This window comes from Talpa occidentalis, unplaced genomic scaffold (genome assembly GCF_014898055.3).
Source record: "Talpa occidentalis isolate TD23 unplaced genomic scaffold, MPIMG_talOcc4v2.1 talOcc4.3, whole genome shotgun sequence".
NCBI classification, from domain to species: Eukaryota; Metazoa; Chordata; class Mammalia; order Eulipotyphla; family Talpidae; genus Talpa; species Talpa occidentalis.
In genome coordinates, this window is record NW_023603184.1 from 150,285,118 (window position 1) to 150,303,589 (window position 18,472).

Genomic DNA, 18,472 nt, shown 5'->3' on the forward strand with positions numbered 1-18,472 from the left:
GGAGCGAAGCGTGCCCGCCCTGTGCAGGCCCGGCTGTGCGCACCCCAGGCGGGGGGTGGGGCGGGCAGGCGTGGCGACAGCCGACGTGACCAGACGAGACAAGTGGGTGCAGAGAGAGTGGACACAGGGCCGAGGGCAGGAGGTTTGCAGACAACAGAAACGGTCAGAATCCTTGAAACAGACGGAGCCTGGCCTGGAAATGGATTCTACAAGGGTGACGTGGCCGCAAGCGGTGCCACCTCACTTTCCAATCTGCTGCAGGTGGACACCCGTGAGACTGGCCCTTCCGGGTCCACCTCAAGCACGCCCCGAGAGCGCAGGGGCCACGTCAGGCAACACTGAGGGCCTCGAGGCTGAAACATCGATAAAGGGGAGCGGTTCTAGCCACGCTCTCACCGGGACCCCCGCCTTCATCTCTACTCAGGGCACGGCCCGCCCGGCAGCCCTGCAACGCGGGCTCGCGGGCTCCGGGTCAGGAGACTCAAGGAAACACAGAGCCCCTGGCTGTGCGTGAGGTCACGTAGGACAAAAGAAATTCTCAAATTGGAGCATTTTCCTCAACACATTTAGCACATGCCTGGAAAATCCTTACTCTGCGTTTCTTCCTTAAAGGAACCTTAATTTCACCCTGCCCCATCAGGGTGAGCTTCGGCTATGGACTTGTGGACTAGAAGTTGGAAGAAGAGGGAGGGAGAGACAGAGAGAGACAAGAGGGGGAGCGTGTTTGTGCGCCGGCTCATGCACCCTATAACCCTAAAACCTTTGGGTGGCACCGAGGCGGAGAAGTGCGAGCCGCAGCGTTCATCTCCACTAAGGACAGAGGGCCGAGGTGCCCCGATCGGGGAGCCCCCAAGCACTGCAACTTCTTAAAAAATGACTGCACTGACCGCCCTGCTCTGAGGGCTGGACAGACGGGCGGCTGCGTGTCAGCACCTGACCCCGGCCCTGCCTTCCCATGAAGCCAACCCCTTCAGACAGGGGCCAGGGGCGCGTCCTCGCTGGCCAGGTCTGGGTCACTTGGAAGTGGACCCTCAGCTCAGGGAAGGAGAGCAGGGCTGCCTCTTGGGGGCGGGAGAAGGAAGCTGCACCCCACAGGAGTGGAAGGTCCCAGCATCTGGCAAAGGGGTCAGAAGGAAACAGCCCGGCCAGCGCTGCAGAGGTGGGGCTCCCGGGGCCTGCAGTTCCTCGGACACCCTCCTTCTGGGACCTCAGTCTTGCCCTGATTGTATCATATGGTGTTTTAAGTCATAGAATTCGCGGTTGGGAAGGGGGCGGGGTCACAGGAAAGGGGCGCAAACCCCGCGGGGGCTGCTGCTTTGGTCACTCGGCGCATCCCTTGGCTGAAACAGAGCTGTCCTGTCGCGCCTCCAGCGCGGCCCCACCTACCTTCCGTGGTTCCAGAGAGGGTCCTCAGGGGCGCCAGCAAGTTGGGCAGCAAGCCCTGCAGGGGCGCGGCCCGGAACTCGGCGGGGACGAACACCAGGGACGGGTCGAAGGCGATCTCCTCCAGCTGCGCCTGGTCAGCGGCCTTGCTCCCCACGGCGAAGGTCAGGATGCCGCTGCGCTTCAGCTCCTGGGCCGGCCGGCTGACCTCGTCCTGCGACCGCCCGCCCGTGATGAGCACCAGCAGCCTGGGCACCCCCTCGGCGGCGCGGTAGCCGGTGGCGCCGGTGAACAGGTTGCTGCGCACGTAGTCGAGCGCGGAGCCCGTGTAGAGGGCCGGGCTGTCCAGGGGCTGCATCCGCCGCAGGGCGGCCACCACGTCCCTCTTGGAGGAGTAGTTGTTGAAGTAGAACTCGGGCCGCACGCTGTCTCCGTACTGCGCCACGGCCACCTGGATGAGGTCCTGGCCGATCTCCAGCTTCTGCACCACTCGGATGATGAACTCCCGGATGGCGTTGAAATTGAGGGGCCCCAGAGCTGCCGAGCCGTCCACCAGGAAAACTATGTCCCTCTTGTTCACCTCGATGACTGTGGGCAGCAACGCGAGAAGGTGAGTGCAAGGCCTTAGTGCGCGCTCCGCTAGCCCCGCGCCCCACCCCCTGGGCCCCCCGGCCCCGCCTGCCCCAGGCGGGGCACCCCAGGGAGACGGTCACGCCTGTGTTAGTCACGGCCCGCCCTCCCCCACCCACTACTGCTCTCTTTTACAAAACTGTCGCCCAGAGAGGAACCCCATTCTAGTAGGGTGCGCTCAGCCCACGTGGGCTTAGAGGCCAGGCCGGGGCGGCCCCCCATGCGCCCCTCGGCCCCGGCTCCCATCCACACGCACTGGCGGGGCGTGCACAACCGCGCGAGCATAAGCGCCCCCTTCCCTCAGTCTGTTTCCCACATCTTGATTTTTCAGAGAAGAAAACCAATTTCTTGATCTCATAAAATTTATAAAAAGGAAGGCAGCTTCAAAACCAGCAAGTGACACAAAGCCCTTTCCAGAAACAGACTCGCGTGGGCGTCTGTGGTTGCACCCCCAGACTGGCCTGCCTGGACCCCCATGGGGCAGCCTCGTCAGTTGGCCACATCCTGCTGGCAGTGAGGCCCGGGGTACCATGGGGCCGGGGGCGGGAGGAGGGAGGAGAGCGACCACCCGCGGGGCCTGGGCCTCTGCCCTTAGGGGAGCGTTAGGGCGAGCAGGCAGCTCTGCCCCTGCAATCAGGTCGTGGGGGCATGGGGGACGGTGCATGGGGGAGCGCGTGGGAACAGAGGTGTGGGGGTGCGGTGTGGGGATGTGGTGTGGAGTGGGGCAGGGGCATGGAACAGAGGTGTGGGGGGCAGAGATATGGGGGGGCTTGGGGATACGTTTGTGGGGGCAGGTGGGGAGCCACGGGGGTGGAGGTGTGGGGCGGGGCCGGGGAGCTGGGGGCTGGGGAAGGCAGGGACATGGGGGCGCAGGGGAGCAGGTGTGGAGGTGGGCGCGGGGGGGAGGTGTGGGGCGGCCCAAGGGCTCCCTCGGTGGACGGTCAGCGGGGGGCGTCAGCCCTGGCGGTGTTCATGTGCCGGTGGACGCCTCCTCTCAGGAGCTCGCCCCTGAGAGCCACAGCGTCTGGGTGGGGCTCTGACCCCAGCGGTGGAGCTCGGGGCTTCCTGGCCCTCGGGGTCGGCACAGCCACCCGCTGACACAGGGGTCCTGGGCTGGGTGCTGACCGGTGCCAGGGCCACGGTCTCCTGCCCCTCGCTGGCCAAGTCCACGAGAAGGACCACAGAGAGCAGCCGCCGGCCAGCCCCAGCGGCGCCCGAGACACCGCCCCCCGTGGGTCGGGAGCCGCCCAGGCCCGTCCTTGCCAGGTGGTGACACAGGACCAACAGCTGCGCTTCCAGCCACCGCCCCAAGCCTGATGCGCAGCTCCTGGCTGAGGGGCGCCCGTCCCGCCCCAGCCTGGTGAGGACCCATCTGGAGCGAGTCAGCCCCCTGTTAAGTGGCAGCAACAATCTGGGGAGACCGCGAGGCCCGGCCTCGGCCAGCAGGGCTCAGTCACGTGGCGGCCAGAAGCAGACGCAGGTCACAGCGCCCTGGGCACGGGAAAGCCTGGGCCAGAGCGAGGAACTTTCTAGGAATGCAAGTGCCGCCTCTAGTGTCTTTTTAAAATGCGGCTCATTCCCAAGCAGAGCAGGGCCGTGCGGCTGGGCAGGGCAGCCCTGCAACTGCCTGGAGGTGGCATCTTAAGACAGAGGGGCCTGGGGGCCACGTGCTCGGAATCCGGGGTGGCCACGCCTGGTGGGGAGTGTAGCTTTGTGAGCACTGAGGCCTCGTCTGATACAGCCCTCGGCGCCTGCTGACCGGTGGTGACCCCAAGTCGCTGAGCCTTTCCTTGACATCCCACTGTCACCATGGCAATGTCCCTCGGGGCTTCCTTCCCTCTTGGTTGTCTGTTGACCTTTGATCTTTGCCTTGGCCTCCACTTTGCTGCAGAGAGATCTGGAGGGTGGCTGTGCCACTCGTTGGGGGTCCAGCCTGCGCCAGAGCCCCGTCCAGCAATGGTGGCCGTGAGCGGTTCCTGCGGAGCCCAGCTGAGGCCGACGTGTGGGGCAGGAGCAGGGAAACAGCGCTAGGGAGCAGTTTTTACCACCTCCTCCCACCCACAGCCTGACGATGCAGTCCAAGGATGGGCCTCCATGGCCAGGACAGACGCCCAGATGTGGGGAGACACGGAAGCGGGTGGAGCAGGAACCCCGGGGGGGTGCTGAGACGCACAGAGGCGGGTCCTGGGCAGAAATCCCCTCTGGTTAGGAAGAGGCCGCTGATGATTTTGACGGAATTCCGAGGAGCGCGTATCAGGTAAAGCACCTCGAGCTGGGCTTCGCCAAACATAACAAGCCCTGAGCACGCTGATGACTCAAGGAATAATTGAATTACTGACTTTGCTTCGGGCTGGGCCAGGCTCCAGACCCCAGCCTCTCGGGAATCCCGGGGTTCTGGTGTGTAGGATAAGGCAGCTGTGCCACAATGGCCTCAGCAGGAGACTGGAACCTTGGGGCCCCTGCACCGCCTCCAGGACAGGGACACATCCTGGGCAGAGCCCTCGGGGGGCCGCCCAGGCCCTCTCACCGCGGCCCCGGGCCGGGATTGGCCGCTGCTCCTCAGGAGGTAGGCCTGAACCCAACAGCACGGTGTCCCCAGGACGCTGCTCCCTGCGGGCCTTGCAGGCCAGGGGTGCGTGACCATCCCCCCTCCTGTTTCAAACACAGTCTGCCAACCAGTCGCCCACAGTGCTGCCCACTCTGCTCCCTGCTGCCGTGCTGGGACGCCTGGCTCCAAGGGAGCCCCTTCAGATGTCCCTCGCGCCTGGTCATCTTCATGGCAACGCCCCCTCAGACATGTTGACGAGCCCCCAGGTGGACATTAAGTGCTCCGCTCTCTGCCCCCACCGATCCACTGGCCCTCACCGCACAGGCCACAGGGGGAGGGGAGGGGAACCTCCCCGGTGCTCTTGATCGTCCCCCTTGGCTCCTCGGCAGCGGGGCCCAGGCGTCCTCTCCCTCCATACGCGGTGGAAGCCGCCGGCGGGCAGCCACCGTGGTCATCGAAGTCTTTGCTGCGATGGTTGCCCAGGCCATGAGTGGCCCCTGCCCAGGCGCCACGAGGACCACGAAGCTGAGGGCTGAGCCCAGAACCAGCCTTCTGAGGAGTCCCAGTGACTCTGCCACCCAGAACTGAGCTGGGTATTTCTGGAAAGTGTTGGGGGACACGGAGACCCTAATTGACTAAACGGCACCCGTTGGCCTGACCTGGGTCATGAACTTGGAGCCAAATGAAGGGAGAGCAGAGTCTCAGGACACTTTATCAGGTGGGGACATCGTGGACACCCGAGGCCCCCGGTCCGGCTGCACAGAGCCTCGGCCTTTCTGGTGTGCAGACGGCTGCCCCTCACAGCCAGAGCACTCTCTTCTGGTAGGCAACGCCGGGAAGATGGACCTGGCCCTGCCGCCTCGTGCAGTGGGTGTTTCTGGCGTCCCTCCAGGGCCCAGAGCCCTGGGCTGACATGACGCTCCTGGGTGTGTGGTGGCGCCTGCGGCTCACGTTCTACTGTTGGCTCTTCCCGAGCAGAAGCAGCTGGAGGATGTCTGGGACGCCACGTCCCCTCAGAGCCAGCCTGGCTGCGGTGGGCAGCCCCGCAGTCCCCCTGCAGGCCACACCCGGGAGGACCAGCAGCTCTGCGGGCCTCACTGTCCCCGCGTGGGAAGCTCACCCGCCACCGCCCGCATTCGTGGGGTCGGGATTTGTTGTGTGGTTGGTGAGTTTCATGTTTTTGAAATGACCCCCATGGGTTGTCCATTTGCGTGGCCATAAGCCCACCTCAAAAGAGCCACTGGGAAGCACAGAGGGCCCCGGGGCCCCCACTTGGACGTGGGAGCAGGCGTCCAGCAGCGACTCTCAGGGAGGAGCCACGAGCCACACCCAGCGTGGCAGAGCCCTGAGGCCGCTTTCCAGAGGCGGCTGACGCACAGAGGACGCAGCCACGGTGACGACACAACCACGGCGACGACGCTCAGTGCCAGCGCATCCTGGATCTCCTGGAGAACTTGAGCTCCGAGCCCCCCCGACCCCCTGCCCGATTTCAACCGTGGACGACACGTCCAGCAGCCAGTGCTTCTCGGAGGGACTCGGCTGAGGTACTTACAGCTTCTCCCGAGGCCAGTCATCCTGGTACCCGCTCACTGCGCCCCCCAACGCGCCTCCCCCCGCGGGAGGAGAGGGCATACGTACCTTGTGTGACAATGGTTGGCGGCTGCAGCACAATGTGCCTTTGGGCCACTCCGACAATGTAGGGCAGTAACTGCTCCTGGAGCTCCCCCAAGCTACGGAATTCCGGGACCGTGAACACCAGGTTGTCATTGGTGGCCACGTGCTGCAGCTCTGCCCTGGAGGCGGCCTGGGCTCCGAGGCCGAACGAGAACACACTAGCCTGCTTCAGGGCCACCACCCCGTCGTGGATCTCGTCACTAGAGGGCCCGGCACTAATGAGGACCAGCACCTGGGGAACCCCTTCCTCCACGCGGCTGCCCCCCACCCGGGTGAAGTGGTTCTCCACCACGAACTCAAGGGCCTGGCCGATGTTGGCCAGCTCCCCGCCAGCGAACCCCAGGGCCTTCACTGCATCCAGAACCTGCGCCTTGGTGGGGTAGGTGTCCAAGGAGAACATGGTTCTGGGCTCATCGCTATACTGGACCACCCCCACTCGGGTCTGCTGAGGTCCGACCGAGAGTCTCTCAAGGAGATTTACAAGGAAGTCACGAATGACCGGGAAATGGACACTTCCGGTGTTGTTTGATCCATCAATAAGGAAAATAATGTCAGCGGAGTCTTGTGCTTTAAAAGAAAGAAATGCAAAAAAATGTGAAAGCGTTAGGACCAGTGACCACATGCATCGCTCAGTGTTCTGACATGTTTCTTTGCACACCAGTAAGAAACACGCAATCTGGACACACAGACAGACACAGACCAAGGGCGTGAGTTTCTCCTCTGCATTCTGAATGGATAAGAGGCAACTTTGAGACAGCTGGGGCGCAACAGGGGACGTGAAGCACATTTTCTCCTGTGCCACCTTTGTCACTGGATTTTAGAGCACAGTTGCTTTTCTAAGGGGGACGTCTTGGGTACGTGTTCTAGAAATTTCTAAAGGCCCAGGAGGATTTCTAGTCTGGGGGATTTTCTCTTCTAATCCTGCAGTGATTATAAGAATTTTCTTTGTCCAAATCGACAGCTGCAGAGTGGAATCTCAGAACATGTGGGTGACTCACCACCCCATGTGTTAAATACGTCATTCCTCCAGCAACTGCTGTTTCTTCTGAGTTTCTTAAAAAACTAAAATGGCTACATCCATGCAACTCTGGGGCCTGAGCGAACCACTCCAGCTGCTTTTGCAGGTTTGATTCTGAAATACTCTGATACGTTTTTGGTTCGATTTTCTTTCGTTTCTCTAGCTTCTTAGTTGGTTAGATGCAGTGCGGGGCTGGGGCTGGGCTTGTGGCCTCCTGGGCCTCGTCCTGCCATTGCCTCTGTATTCAGTCACACAATGCAGAGCCGTGTTAGGCGGAGTGACAGGAAGCCAGTCATGACATCATTATCCAACCTTGTTTTTATGACGCCCTAACATTGCCTCGCGGGCCGGAGCACTGAAAGCAGAGTTTGCTGGGCTTGTACAAATGGACCAGGAGATGCTGACCAAGACTCGCCCCTCCCCACCAGGACAGCGTGACTCTTCCATTTGTTTCTGAGAATAGGGCTTTCTGGAAGCACTGAGCGAGGAATAACAGCCCAGGTACGCACAAACCTGGATGGAATATTCCAGAGAGTCAGCTAAAAAGCTTCTACTCTTCAGAAGAAAAGCAGAATCCATATTCTCATAAATGGAACAAGTGTTTCTCTGGGACAGGAAGAGGCTCCCTGTGGGTGTAGATGATGTTCACCCTCTGGACTGCCGGAGGTGTGATCATACATACATATTTGTTCTGGTTTTTTCAATGGCAGACAATATTTTATACTTAAAATTAATTTTCCTTGGGCTAACAAAATTGCTTTTATTGTTGCTATGGAAGCAGATACAAATCTTATCTCATAAAATTTGGCTGTCCTGCAATTCTGTTCTCCCCAAGTGCTCTCGCTGTGACACGGAGCCGGGCTCACACGCCCTTTCTTCCCAACATCCCTGCACATAGAAGGACAGGGCCTTGGAGATACCGTATATGATCTAAGCTATGAACTTGGAAAGAGCTTAGGAAATATTTAAGGAGAATTTTTTTTTTGCTGCGGTATTTAAGTTCCTGTGTTTTCAATAACTGTCATGCAAAAGGGTAAAATAAGACTGGGATCCTGCTAAGAATTCCAAAGCATTTGCTGCTCTGTGGCCCAAGCATGAGACCCAAGAGGGCCGCTGGGAGGGTGCTGGGCCCGAGGGGTGACCCACGGTGGCCACCACCCCCCAGCACTCGACCAGAGGCTCGCAAATCACACCTGACCTCCTCGCACATGGAAGCCAGTGGCCCCGAGGGCCGGGGAAGGTGCGCCCCTACCTGGCACGCCAAGACGGTTAAAGGAAGGAAAGAAATGAAAGAAAAACGGTGCCTGAATCACAGGTGCCCCGCGCCTTCCTCAGTTACCACTGACTTGGGGGTTGTCATTTGCAATAACCTAAGTAAGGGGAGTGGACTCTGGGGGAAAGCCCTGGCCAGTTCCCTTCCGCAAGGCCCTCAGGCACAGGCCATAGAAAAAACGTTGGATAATCTGCCATCACCGAGGCACCAGAGCCCTCGCACCACGGGCGGACACGGGGCATGCTGTGTTACCGGAACAGCGCTCAGCGGGCACGAGCCACGGGCCCCGTGCACAGCAGGGCATTCCAAGGGGGCACATGGAGGACCCCGAATGTGTCAAATTAAAGAGGCGAAGCTGTCTGGGCACAGTCCTGCCCCTCCATGGCATGTTCCATGGAAACATACAGAAGGACAGGCCAGGCCCCTCCCTGAGCCTGAGAGGGACGCGCCCTCGCAGGAGATGAATGTTAAAGATCGTTCTTTCTTCCTAGGCAAACGCAACAGTGTAGGTTGGTTCTGTGAGCATTTGCTGTCTTCCTGATGTGCACAGGAGAGAAGCTGGCTCCTCAGGCCCCCTTCACTTTGGCTTTAGCGTAAAGCTCTGCCTCGATGATCTCCCTTTTCAAAAGAACGATAAAGGAATTTTTTTAACATTTTCAGGGATTGACGGCTGGGGTAGAGTTCATTTAGAACACTGGCATCGTGGACATATACATATATATACACACACACACACACAAGTGTATATATATATTATATAAAATAAATAATCCAGGACTTTCTATGGGGACCATTACCTACAGCGCAGGTAATGGGAAAAGACGACCCTCACCTATCAGCAGTTTCCATGACGCCCCTGACTATCTTACCCCAAAACTGAAGGAATGGCTGTTGTTATGGATTGGTGGGTTGGCTGTGGGGCATGCAGCGGCCATGACATGGGAAGAGCTGCTCAGTGACGTTAATCAGAAAAGATCACGTGGAGGGATTAATGCACCTGCTCGTGGCTTGGACACTGGACAGAGACGCTTTCTTGGCATAAAAACAAAGGTTTCTCATCTGTGCACAACGGCCCGAGCTGGCCGCCCACCCAGGACTTGCAGGTGGACTGCGTGTGGGTTGGCCACTGCTAAGCGTGAAGGAGGCTCGTCCACGCTCTAGTCTCAGTCGGTCAAGGAAGACACGTCCTTCCCCACCCCTGGCCCTCCATGCCGGGCCAGCTCTTACCCCTCTCCTCAGAAACGGGACGGGAACTGTGGGCACTGGGCATGAGGCACCAGCAGAGTGGGTGGTGACAACTCTGTCTATACCACCTGTCATTTCCCCATAACCCAGAGGGATGGGGTCGGGATTCTTTTCCTGCAGCCTGGCAGGACCAGCATGCATCCTGTGCAGCGCCAAAGTCTGTGGTCTGCAGTGGGGACGCCTGTTTGGGGCGCATTGAGTGGCCCGACTGCCCCCCACTCCGCCCTTTTAGAGGCGGCACCCACTGGGCACCAGCATCCTCCTGGAACACAGCTGAGGCCGTGGGCCGCCCGGGGAGAGGCTTCGCGCACACCCTCCCGAAGCCATCCTCTCAGCCCACAGCCGGCCGCCTCCCCTGACATGAGGCGGCTCCTGCCACATCCCTACTCCGGCTCGCTCTTCTAGAAAGCTGGTGTCTGGTGCTGTTCCGTCAACTCCCCCGTATTCTCTGCATGAGGAAGCTCTCCCTTCCCCTGGACCCCCCTCTGTCCTGCCGCAGCCCCTCCCCTGGCTGGAGCTGAGCCTCAAAGCCTCCCTTCATCTTCGTCCTCCTCTGTCTGCCGTCTTGTGTGAACAGAGGGGGCTCCCCACCAGGGCCTCACATCCAGATTTCTGCCTCTGAGGCCCTCTTGGCGGCAACTGTTCTCGAGCGCAGGAGAGAAGTGGGCGCCCTGATCGCCCGCTCTGCGCTGTGCCTGCCTCGCGCCCTGACCCAGCCCCGCCCAGCCAGCCGAGCTGGGCTGGGGAGCTGCTTGCTACTGGACTCTGACTCTCCCCCCAGGCCTCCTCTCTGCTCCGTCATCCCTCTGTGTGGGCGCCAAACCTGGGAACGCCTTTGCTTCCTAGAGTGCCTGACGCAGCTGCAGAAAGCCGGGAGCCATGCTACGGAGCCCCCAGCAAGGACGCTCTGGCAACAGCTCAATGTCCCTTCAAGCTGCGGCTGCTCCCCAAATGTTTTGTGTCCCTGCGGTGACTCCAAGGCCCCCGGGCTCCCAACACCACGGCCCTTCTCCTCCCGTCGCCTCTTCTTACCAACACCAACTCAGGCTGGACCTGAGTCCAGCACCTCCCTCCCGTCTACGCAAACCTCGCCTGCATCTCGGAGGACACACATCTCCCTTCGGGACCCCTCAATACCCCGCTATCCGCCTGGAGCTCTTGCTGTCAGCTCTCCAGGGCTGCGCGGACTCGCTCCATGGCAAGGGGTCCCTCTGTCCTGCCACACCGACGCACAGCTCGCCGGGGCACGGCCAGGGGGGCTGCTGCGAGGCTCCTTCCAGACTTCCCTGGTCAAATCCTTCCCTACAGTCTTCGTGACACCTGGCGTGGGAAAGAGCTAGCGAGTCTGGCTGGTCAGTGACAGACACCAGTGACGTCTGCACTCATGCAATGGCATGCAGATGGCGTGTGCATGCGTGATCAGCACCCCAGAGCACCCCGAGGGCGGGAACAAATCGCCTGTGGGCCAGGTGGCTGCAGGGGGGGAGCCGGCAAGGAGCAGTCAGGGCCTCCACGCCGGGCCCCACCACCCACACTCCTGGGACTCAATGTCTTCAAACTAGACTGGGCTGGGTCATGGCTAAGGTCTCTACGATCCCGGCCCTGCTGATTCCCGGAGGCGAGTTCCGCAGAGCAGCCGGGGGCAGCTCGCGGACACAGGGCGGACCCCCTCCCTAGCTCGGCCACTCCAGGGTGAAGCGGCCTCTGCTCTGAGACAGAAGGGTGGGCGGACTGGCCCCTGCCTGCTGAGTCTTGGTCCCTCCCGTCCTGGGAAGGTGGGTGCGCTGCCTCTCAAGGGGCCGCAGATCAGCGCGGGCACTTCGAGTTAAAATGGGGCCTGTCCCCAAGCACGCCCTGTCCCTGTGGTGGGCGCTCACTTCAGGAGACCACAGAGGATGTTCAAACCTTTGTTTTTAACCCTCGAAAAGCCATCTCTGCCCCACTCCACCTGCCCTCCTCCAGCCAGAGAGCTGCTCAATGCCAGGGGAGCCAAGCTTGTCTCTGGGGGCGGCCAGGCGGCGGCGTGGCCATGAGGCTTTACCTGTGACATCTTTAAGGGTCTCTGTGTCTCCAGCCCTCCCTGGGGCCACGGACGACTGCACGCAGGCCACTACATCTCCCACTACGTCACGAAGGGAGGTTACGTTCTCTAGGTTGGAAACATGCACCCTGAGCCGTCCTCCAGCCTTCTCCTCGACGCCTGCGTCCCCAGCGCCGACTGCAGACAGGTTACCGTCAGCAGACTTAAGCTCCCCCGAGGGCAGAGCGAGGCCATCCTCCGAGTGTCCGTCGGTCACCACTACAATGACCTGGGGGACGCCGTCCCCGGCCCGGCTCCCGGCAACCTCGGCCAGGTGGTGCTGCATCACGTACGCTAGCCCCTGTCCAGTCTGGTTGCCGCCCCCGGCGTAGGCCATGCCAGACACGTGGGCGAGGACGTCTTGTCTAGAACTGTACGAGTTTAACAGGAACTCGGTATGTGGGTTGCCGTTGAACTGGACCAAGGCAAAACGGAAATCGTTTTCTCCCACAGCTAAAGCTTCTATAACATCATACAGAAACTCCCGAACAAGTTGGAAATGGTCCTTCCCAGGGCTCCGAGAGGAATCCACTAGAAATATTATATCGGCAGCCGCACCGTTTTTGACATCTTTAAAAAAAGACATTGGTTTAGCTGTTTCTCCCGTCCAAGCGGTTGCTCCCTATCAGCTCACAGCCGCCCTCAGCTCACCCCGGGGGCCCCGCGCCGTCCCCCAGCGGGCCAGCCTGGCGAGCACGGCAGGTGCAGGCAGGCGGGCAGCTTACCTGAGAGGTGGGGACCCGGCCGAGGACTCAGCTCGCTGGTGCCGACATCGGCCCACCCTGGCCGGGCACCGGGAGCACTAAATGGAGGCCCGCCAGCCACACAGAGGACCGCGGTGTCTTGTAACACCAGCAGGGCACCCCCAGCTCTCCTCCAACCAACCGGCTTATAAATGCACAAATTTGTGCTTCGGTTAGGAGTCTGAACCTGGGCCTCGGTAAAAAGGAACCTTGGAAGCTACTAGTGTTTCTCCTCCACTGACCCCCTAGTGCCTTGTGTAATTTGCAAAAATAAATAAATAGACTCCTTTCCGGGAAGACGCCCCACGCACATGGAGGCAGAGGCGAAGGCTCCCTCTCGCCAGACGCCCTAGCGTGAAGAAAGGCTCTCTACCCAGCCACTGTGTGTTTTTCAGAGCCAGGAAACCCCTCTTAGATGTTGTTCTTTATTCATCTCTTTCAAAGATGAATCAAGTTCTCCCACAGAAGGTTTTGGGGGTGCAGGGTGTCAGACTGGGACGTTGAGGCCACCCTTCTGCAGGTGGGGACCAGGCTGGTGGGTCCCAGCTGCCCCTGCACTCCACTTACCTTGACAGACGCCCCAGCCAACACCCCTCAGTGAAGGGCACCCCTACCAGCAGAGCACACTGCCTGCAGGGGCCTCGAGTCGGGGCAGCCCCCAGACGCACGCGGCAGTGCTCCAAGAAAACCCTGCGGGTGGTTTCTTTAAAAGGTTCGTGAGGATCAACTCTTTTCAGTAATTTTGGGAAACTGGTTTTTTAAATCTTTAAAGTCTAGATGAAAAAATGTCTCTGTGTCCAGCACTATAGAGAGGGGGTGATCATTACAGCTTTGCCCCCCCCGGGGAAAATCAAGTTGACTCTCAACAGCACCAACGGCTGTTTTTTCGTGTTCGCGCCACCCAGAGCCTGGTGGAGGGCACTTCGGAGGGTGAGATATTTGCAATTCAAGCTTTCTGCATACCGGGTATCAAAACACACCACTTGCAAACCAGGTCCCTGGTATCAAACACAGGCTGTAGTAAAAGAAACCATCTCCACTGGGCAAAGAGCGTTTAGCCTGGGCACGGAGGCCCTGGCTCGCTCGCAGAGGCCAGCCCGGCCCGCAGGCCATGGAAGACGCGGCTCTCTTACCTGCTTGCTGCTGCGCGCCCGTCAAGGAGAGGCCTGAGAGGAGGAGGCACAGGAGGCCCGCGATGGGCAAGTGGTGTTTCCTCATCGTGGTTTTGTCTGAGCACCAAGTGTGAACCTGGGAGGGGAAGTGAGGGGAGAGTCGTCAGCGCTCCTTCCCAGAGCCCCCTGCTCAGAGGGCCTGGGGCTAAAGTCTGTGGGTCTAGAGAGGTCGAGCGAGGCAGGCGCATGCCCAGTGGGGGGCGGGCTGCAGAGGGCTGGCGCTGGTCCCCACGCACGACAGCCGCGGGCGGGCAGTCCCAGCTGGACATGCGGATCCTGGGTAGAGGGCCGTGCCAGTGCCGGGGAGGAGGCATTGCCCCCCACGGCAGGTGCCCACACAGGGCCTCCAGTCTTGCCCAGATTCTCTAATGTGATCTAGGTCTTTGGTTCCCGCGAAGTTCTGCTATCTGCCCACCTCCCGCCTCCGCAGGAGCAGTCTCGGGGGGTGGCTCTGCAGGCTGCAGGGCAGACCTGGGGGCTGACTGTGGGCTTGGCATCCCGTCCCCATGCCCCAGGGGGCTGCCACAGGACCTCCAGGGTCAGGCTCACGTCCAGATGGGCTCAGATTCTGTCACTAGACACCCTCTCCCCTACAGACTGCAAAGCAGCCCCACCCCTCAGCAAACCTTCCTACCAGCCTCGTCACCTGCACCCCCAGCCCAGTGAGATCAGCGTGGGGCTGGGTCCCCTGCAGAGGCTGACTGGGGTCTCTGTCGGCCAAGACAGCACCTCGTTCCTCCTCCCCTTAGCCAAGGTTGTGGTCTCTGACGTTGCCTTCCCACAGGGCCCTAGGCTGGCATAAGGTTTTCCTGTCACTCTTGAAATTTCTGACAACTCTTGGGCCGGAGCCTTCATTTTTCCTTTGCACTGGTCCCACAAATCCCTGTGAGCTGGGCCTGGCTGCAACTGGCACTTAGCCGTGAGCTGTTCCCCTTAACCACACTGGACCCAGGACACACTTAGCCGGACAGGACACCAGGGAGGGACACGCAGCACATGTGGGCTGGCATGTCATCAAACCACCGTCTTTGATGCCATGTTGTCAAGAGTCCTTTAGCACATACTCTGTGCCAACCGAGGTTTTCATAGTTAGTCTCACTCGTTTTGACATCACCCATCCAGGTAGATGTTAATCCCCTGCTTATGAGGAAGGAACTGGGGTACAGAGAGTCACCGGCCCAAGCACACAACTGTTAAGGGATGTCTGGGCGCAAAAAAACACCTGCTACTTTGAAGCTTAATAAAAGGAAAGGATAATAAGATAGACTTTTTTTGTAACCCATGACAACTTGTAAATCAGGTTCAAGAGTCTGAATTTGGAACATTTTAGGAATCACATAAGGAATCAATGGTGTTGGGAATAGGGTGATAGAGAGACCTGGATCCACCACACATTATCTTGGACAGGGCATATCATGGCTTTAAGTCAGTTTCCTTGTTAATAACACAGGAGCCATAATAACTCTCTTGCAAGCTTCAGGTGGGGTTGGAAAGGACCCAGAAGAAATATTACAATCATGAAAAAGAAAAGCAAAGCTAGAGGCCTCGCATGTTCTGATTTTAAAACATATTGCAAAACCACAGTAATTAAAACAACATGGTACCTGAAGAAAGGCAGAAATATCACCCAATGGAATTAAATAGAAATCCCAGACATCAAGCCTCACATTTATGGTAAAATGATCTATAAGGGAGTCTAGCTCACACCGTGGGGAAAGGAAAGTCTCTTCAACAGATGATATTGGATGAAATGCACACCTAGGTACCAAAAAATGAACTTGGACCCCCCACCTTACACCATTTACAAAGCCAGCTCGAGATGGATTAAAGATGTAATCCTAAAAGGTAAGACATGAAACTATAAAACTGCTTGGAGAAAAACCTAGCAGGAAAGCTTAATAACATCTGGTTTGGCAATGGTTTCCTGGATGTGACACCAAATGCAACAGGCAACCAAAGGGAGAACAGAAAAGTGGGACCACATCAGATTTAACCTGTGCAGCAAAGGAAACTATCAACAGAGTAAAAGTAATCTACAAAATAGGGGGAATTATTTGCAAACCATTAGATCTGAAAGGACCTTAATATCCAGAATATAAAAAGAACTCCCACAACTCAAAAACAAACCAAAAAAATCTCATTTTAAAATGGATAAAAGAGGCCTCCCTGGTGGCCTAGGGGTTAAGTCTCAGCGCTATTATTGCCACTGCCTGAATTCAATCCCCGGCCAGGGAGCTGCCCACGTGGCGCAGCAGACCTCTCCTGTCTTCCCCCGGCCCCCGGAGCAGTGGATTTCAGTGGATCTGCCTGTTCTGCTCCCCACTCTGTCTCTGGTGAATCCTCTCACACCCACACCTCTGGCCTGTACCCCAGCTCTACGCTTAAAAAAAATTAAATAATTGGGTAAAGGACTTGAATAGACGTTTCTCCAATGAAGACACACATGTGATCAACACGCATAAAGAAGGTACTCAGCATCACCAACCACCAGAGAAATGCACGTCACAGCCATGTAAGACGCCACCCAGACCTGCTGGGGGGCCGCGGTCAGAAACAGGACATGAGGAGAGCTTGTGAGGCGGCAGCGTGGGGGGCCCTGGGCACTGTGGGCTGGGAGTGAGGCGGTCACTTTAGAAAACAGCATGGGGGGTCCTCAAAAAAGTTGGAATTACCCAACAACCTCACTTCTAGGCATACGTCCAAAGTAACTGAAGACGTGGTCTCCAGAGATACACGCACAACTTGTTCATTTTCACAGGATTCACGACAACCAAGAGCTGGAAACACCCAATGTCCATCGGGGAAAGGACAAAGATAATGGGGCGTATCCTCCAAAAGGGATTAGCCGCCTTCAACAAGAGGGCAGCCCTGCCGCGGCCTCGCGGGGAGGAGCCCTGAGGACAATGCAGGTGGATTAAGCCAGTCACAGAAAATCACGTGCCACGTAGTCCACGCAGGAAGCATCTCGAGCGTCAGGCCAGCAGCAGCAGAGAACAGACCTGCAGGAGCATCCATGAGCTCCCTCCTGCCCACGCTCAGCCCAGGGATGAGCCAGAGCCAAACCCTGTGGTCCGCAGTGGGGGCGCGTGGACCACAGAGTGTGGGGAGCGCAGGCCGCTGAGTGTGGGGAGCCCGGCCCCGGAGTTGGCCCCCCGCCGGGCCTGCCAGAATCGGTGGGACGAAGCTGAAAGCGCATCCCGGGGACCGGCGTCCAAGGCCCGCCGTGGCTTTGCTTTCCAAGGAAAGACGGCAGAGGCACCGCCTCGACGGGACAGATCTGCCCGCGGTTCCCATTCTCGGGGCTGAGACACGGTCTCGCGGCTAACGGTCCCCACGGCGTCCTCCTGGCAGCACAGCGCGGGGGACGGGACAGGCTGTCGTGAGGACGCCCGCGAGCCGGCCAGCGCGAGGACAGGCGTCTCCACAGCGAGGCGCCCACGGGAGCGCGCGGGAGGGCACAGGCGCAGCGCGACAGCCAGGCCTGGGGCCGAGCACGCAGGGGCAGGCCCGGGTCCCCTCCATGGCTGGTCCACAGTGACCCCAAGTCCTGGTCCGTGTCGAAACCCCTCGTGACTGGGGCTTGCTGTCTCCAACGGGGCGACCTCCCGGGGCCCCGCCCCTCACGCTGCAGAGCCCCTCAGCCCACGCTTTCCCCTGGGGGCCTCCCAGGCCTCCCCACCCTGCCACCCCCTTCCCCCGCGCTGCCAGCCTGCTCCCGACTCTGCCTTTCCTGACAAGCGGAGCAGGCGCGGCGCCTGTGGCCGCCTGGCACGGGCTGGTGGGACCCGTGGCCTGTGCCCCGTGAGTCCTGATTCCACTGAAATCAAACAATGGCTTTTTTTTAATCAGCAAGACACAGCCCACTAGAGAGCTGCTTCGTGGGACAAGTGCCCACATTGTTTACTTGTCACTAGATTCCTGCGGGAAGGGCAGCCGGGCCTCGCCCGCCCAGCGCCCGGACCTGACGGACCAAGAACCGTGGCCCAGCTCGGAACAGGCGCGCGCGGGACGGGCGTGGGGCCGGGCGCTGGGGCAGCTCCCTGCTCGCGCGTGACTCTCAAGGGCGTCTCGACCTCCCACCCGAGGGTGGCAGCGCCCCTGCTCCGTCAAAGTTAGAATAGTCCTCGGGGGAGAGGAAATGCTGCCGCTGGCCCCGGGGGCGGCCTCGGGAGCCCAGTCGGGAGGGGGAGGAAGCGCTGCGCCCGCTCGTCTGCGGAGCACGGGGGACAAAGCAGAACAGGCAGAGCCAGACCGAGACGAACCCCCAAACTCTGATGGCAGGACTGAGGCTCCCCAGGAGGGAGGGGAGCAAGGGGCCCCAGGGTTTGGGGCGCGCTCAGTGAGTCCGCACACGCTCGCGGAGCTGCCTCCGGACCCTGGTCGGCCAGCGCCAGTCCCCGGGGCGCCCGCTGGCCACTGCCCGCTGGGCCCGGGCCCCCTGAGCTCGCGGCTCCTGCTCGGATGGGCCGGGATCTCCGTCCTCCCGAGACACGACTCCCGGGCCCCACTGCTCTCCACGGGAAAGGAATTTTGAGTTGGCTGAAATGGTGTGTGAAGACGATGATCTCCACCATATTAATCCCGGGACAGTAAAGCCCTAAGTGAAGCGTTTCCTGTTGAGACACGAAGTAATGACAAAAATACACACTGTGAGCGGCGGTTCCAGCCCGGATAATAAGGGGGGGCGGGGGGGCGGGGGGGCGAGG

The 18,472-nt window shown here is 59.7% G+C and overlaps 1 protein-coding gene across 4 annotated transcripts in view; it reads right to left on the bottom strand.

The window, feature by feature from the left end:
- The window catches only part of COL6A3 (collagen type VI alpha 3 chain), a 69,243-nt gene that overhangs the window by 44,020 nt on the left and 6,751 nt on the right, over window positions 1–18,472 (bottom strand). For 2 of the 4 annotated variants that reach the window (XM_054700179.1, XM_037524264.2), the window contains exons 2-5: window positions 13,728–13,842; window positions 11,813–12,421; window positions 6,200–6,802; window positions 1,387–1,971 (exon numbers count right to left, since the gene is read on the bottom strand). In XM_054700179.1, coding sequence (XP_054556154.1) covers window positions 1,387–1,971; window positions 6,200–6,802; window positions 11,813–12,421; window positions 13,728–13,812 — 1,882 coding nt within the window. In that variant the 5' untranslated portion in view covers window positions 13,813–13,842. The remainder of the gene's footprint in view (window positions 1–1,386; window positions 1,972–6,199; window positions 6,803–11,812; window positions 12,422–13,727; window positions 13,843–18,472) is intronic. The other 2 variants (XM_054700180.1, XM_054700181.1) reach the window with 2 other exon arrangements.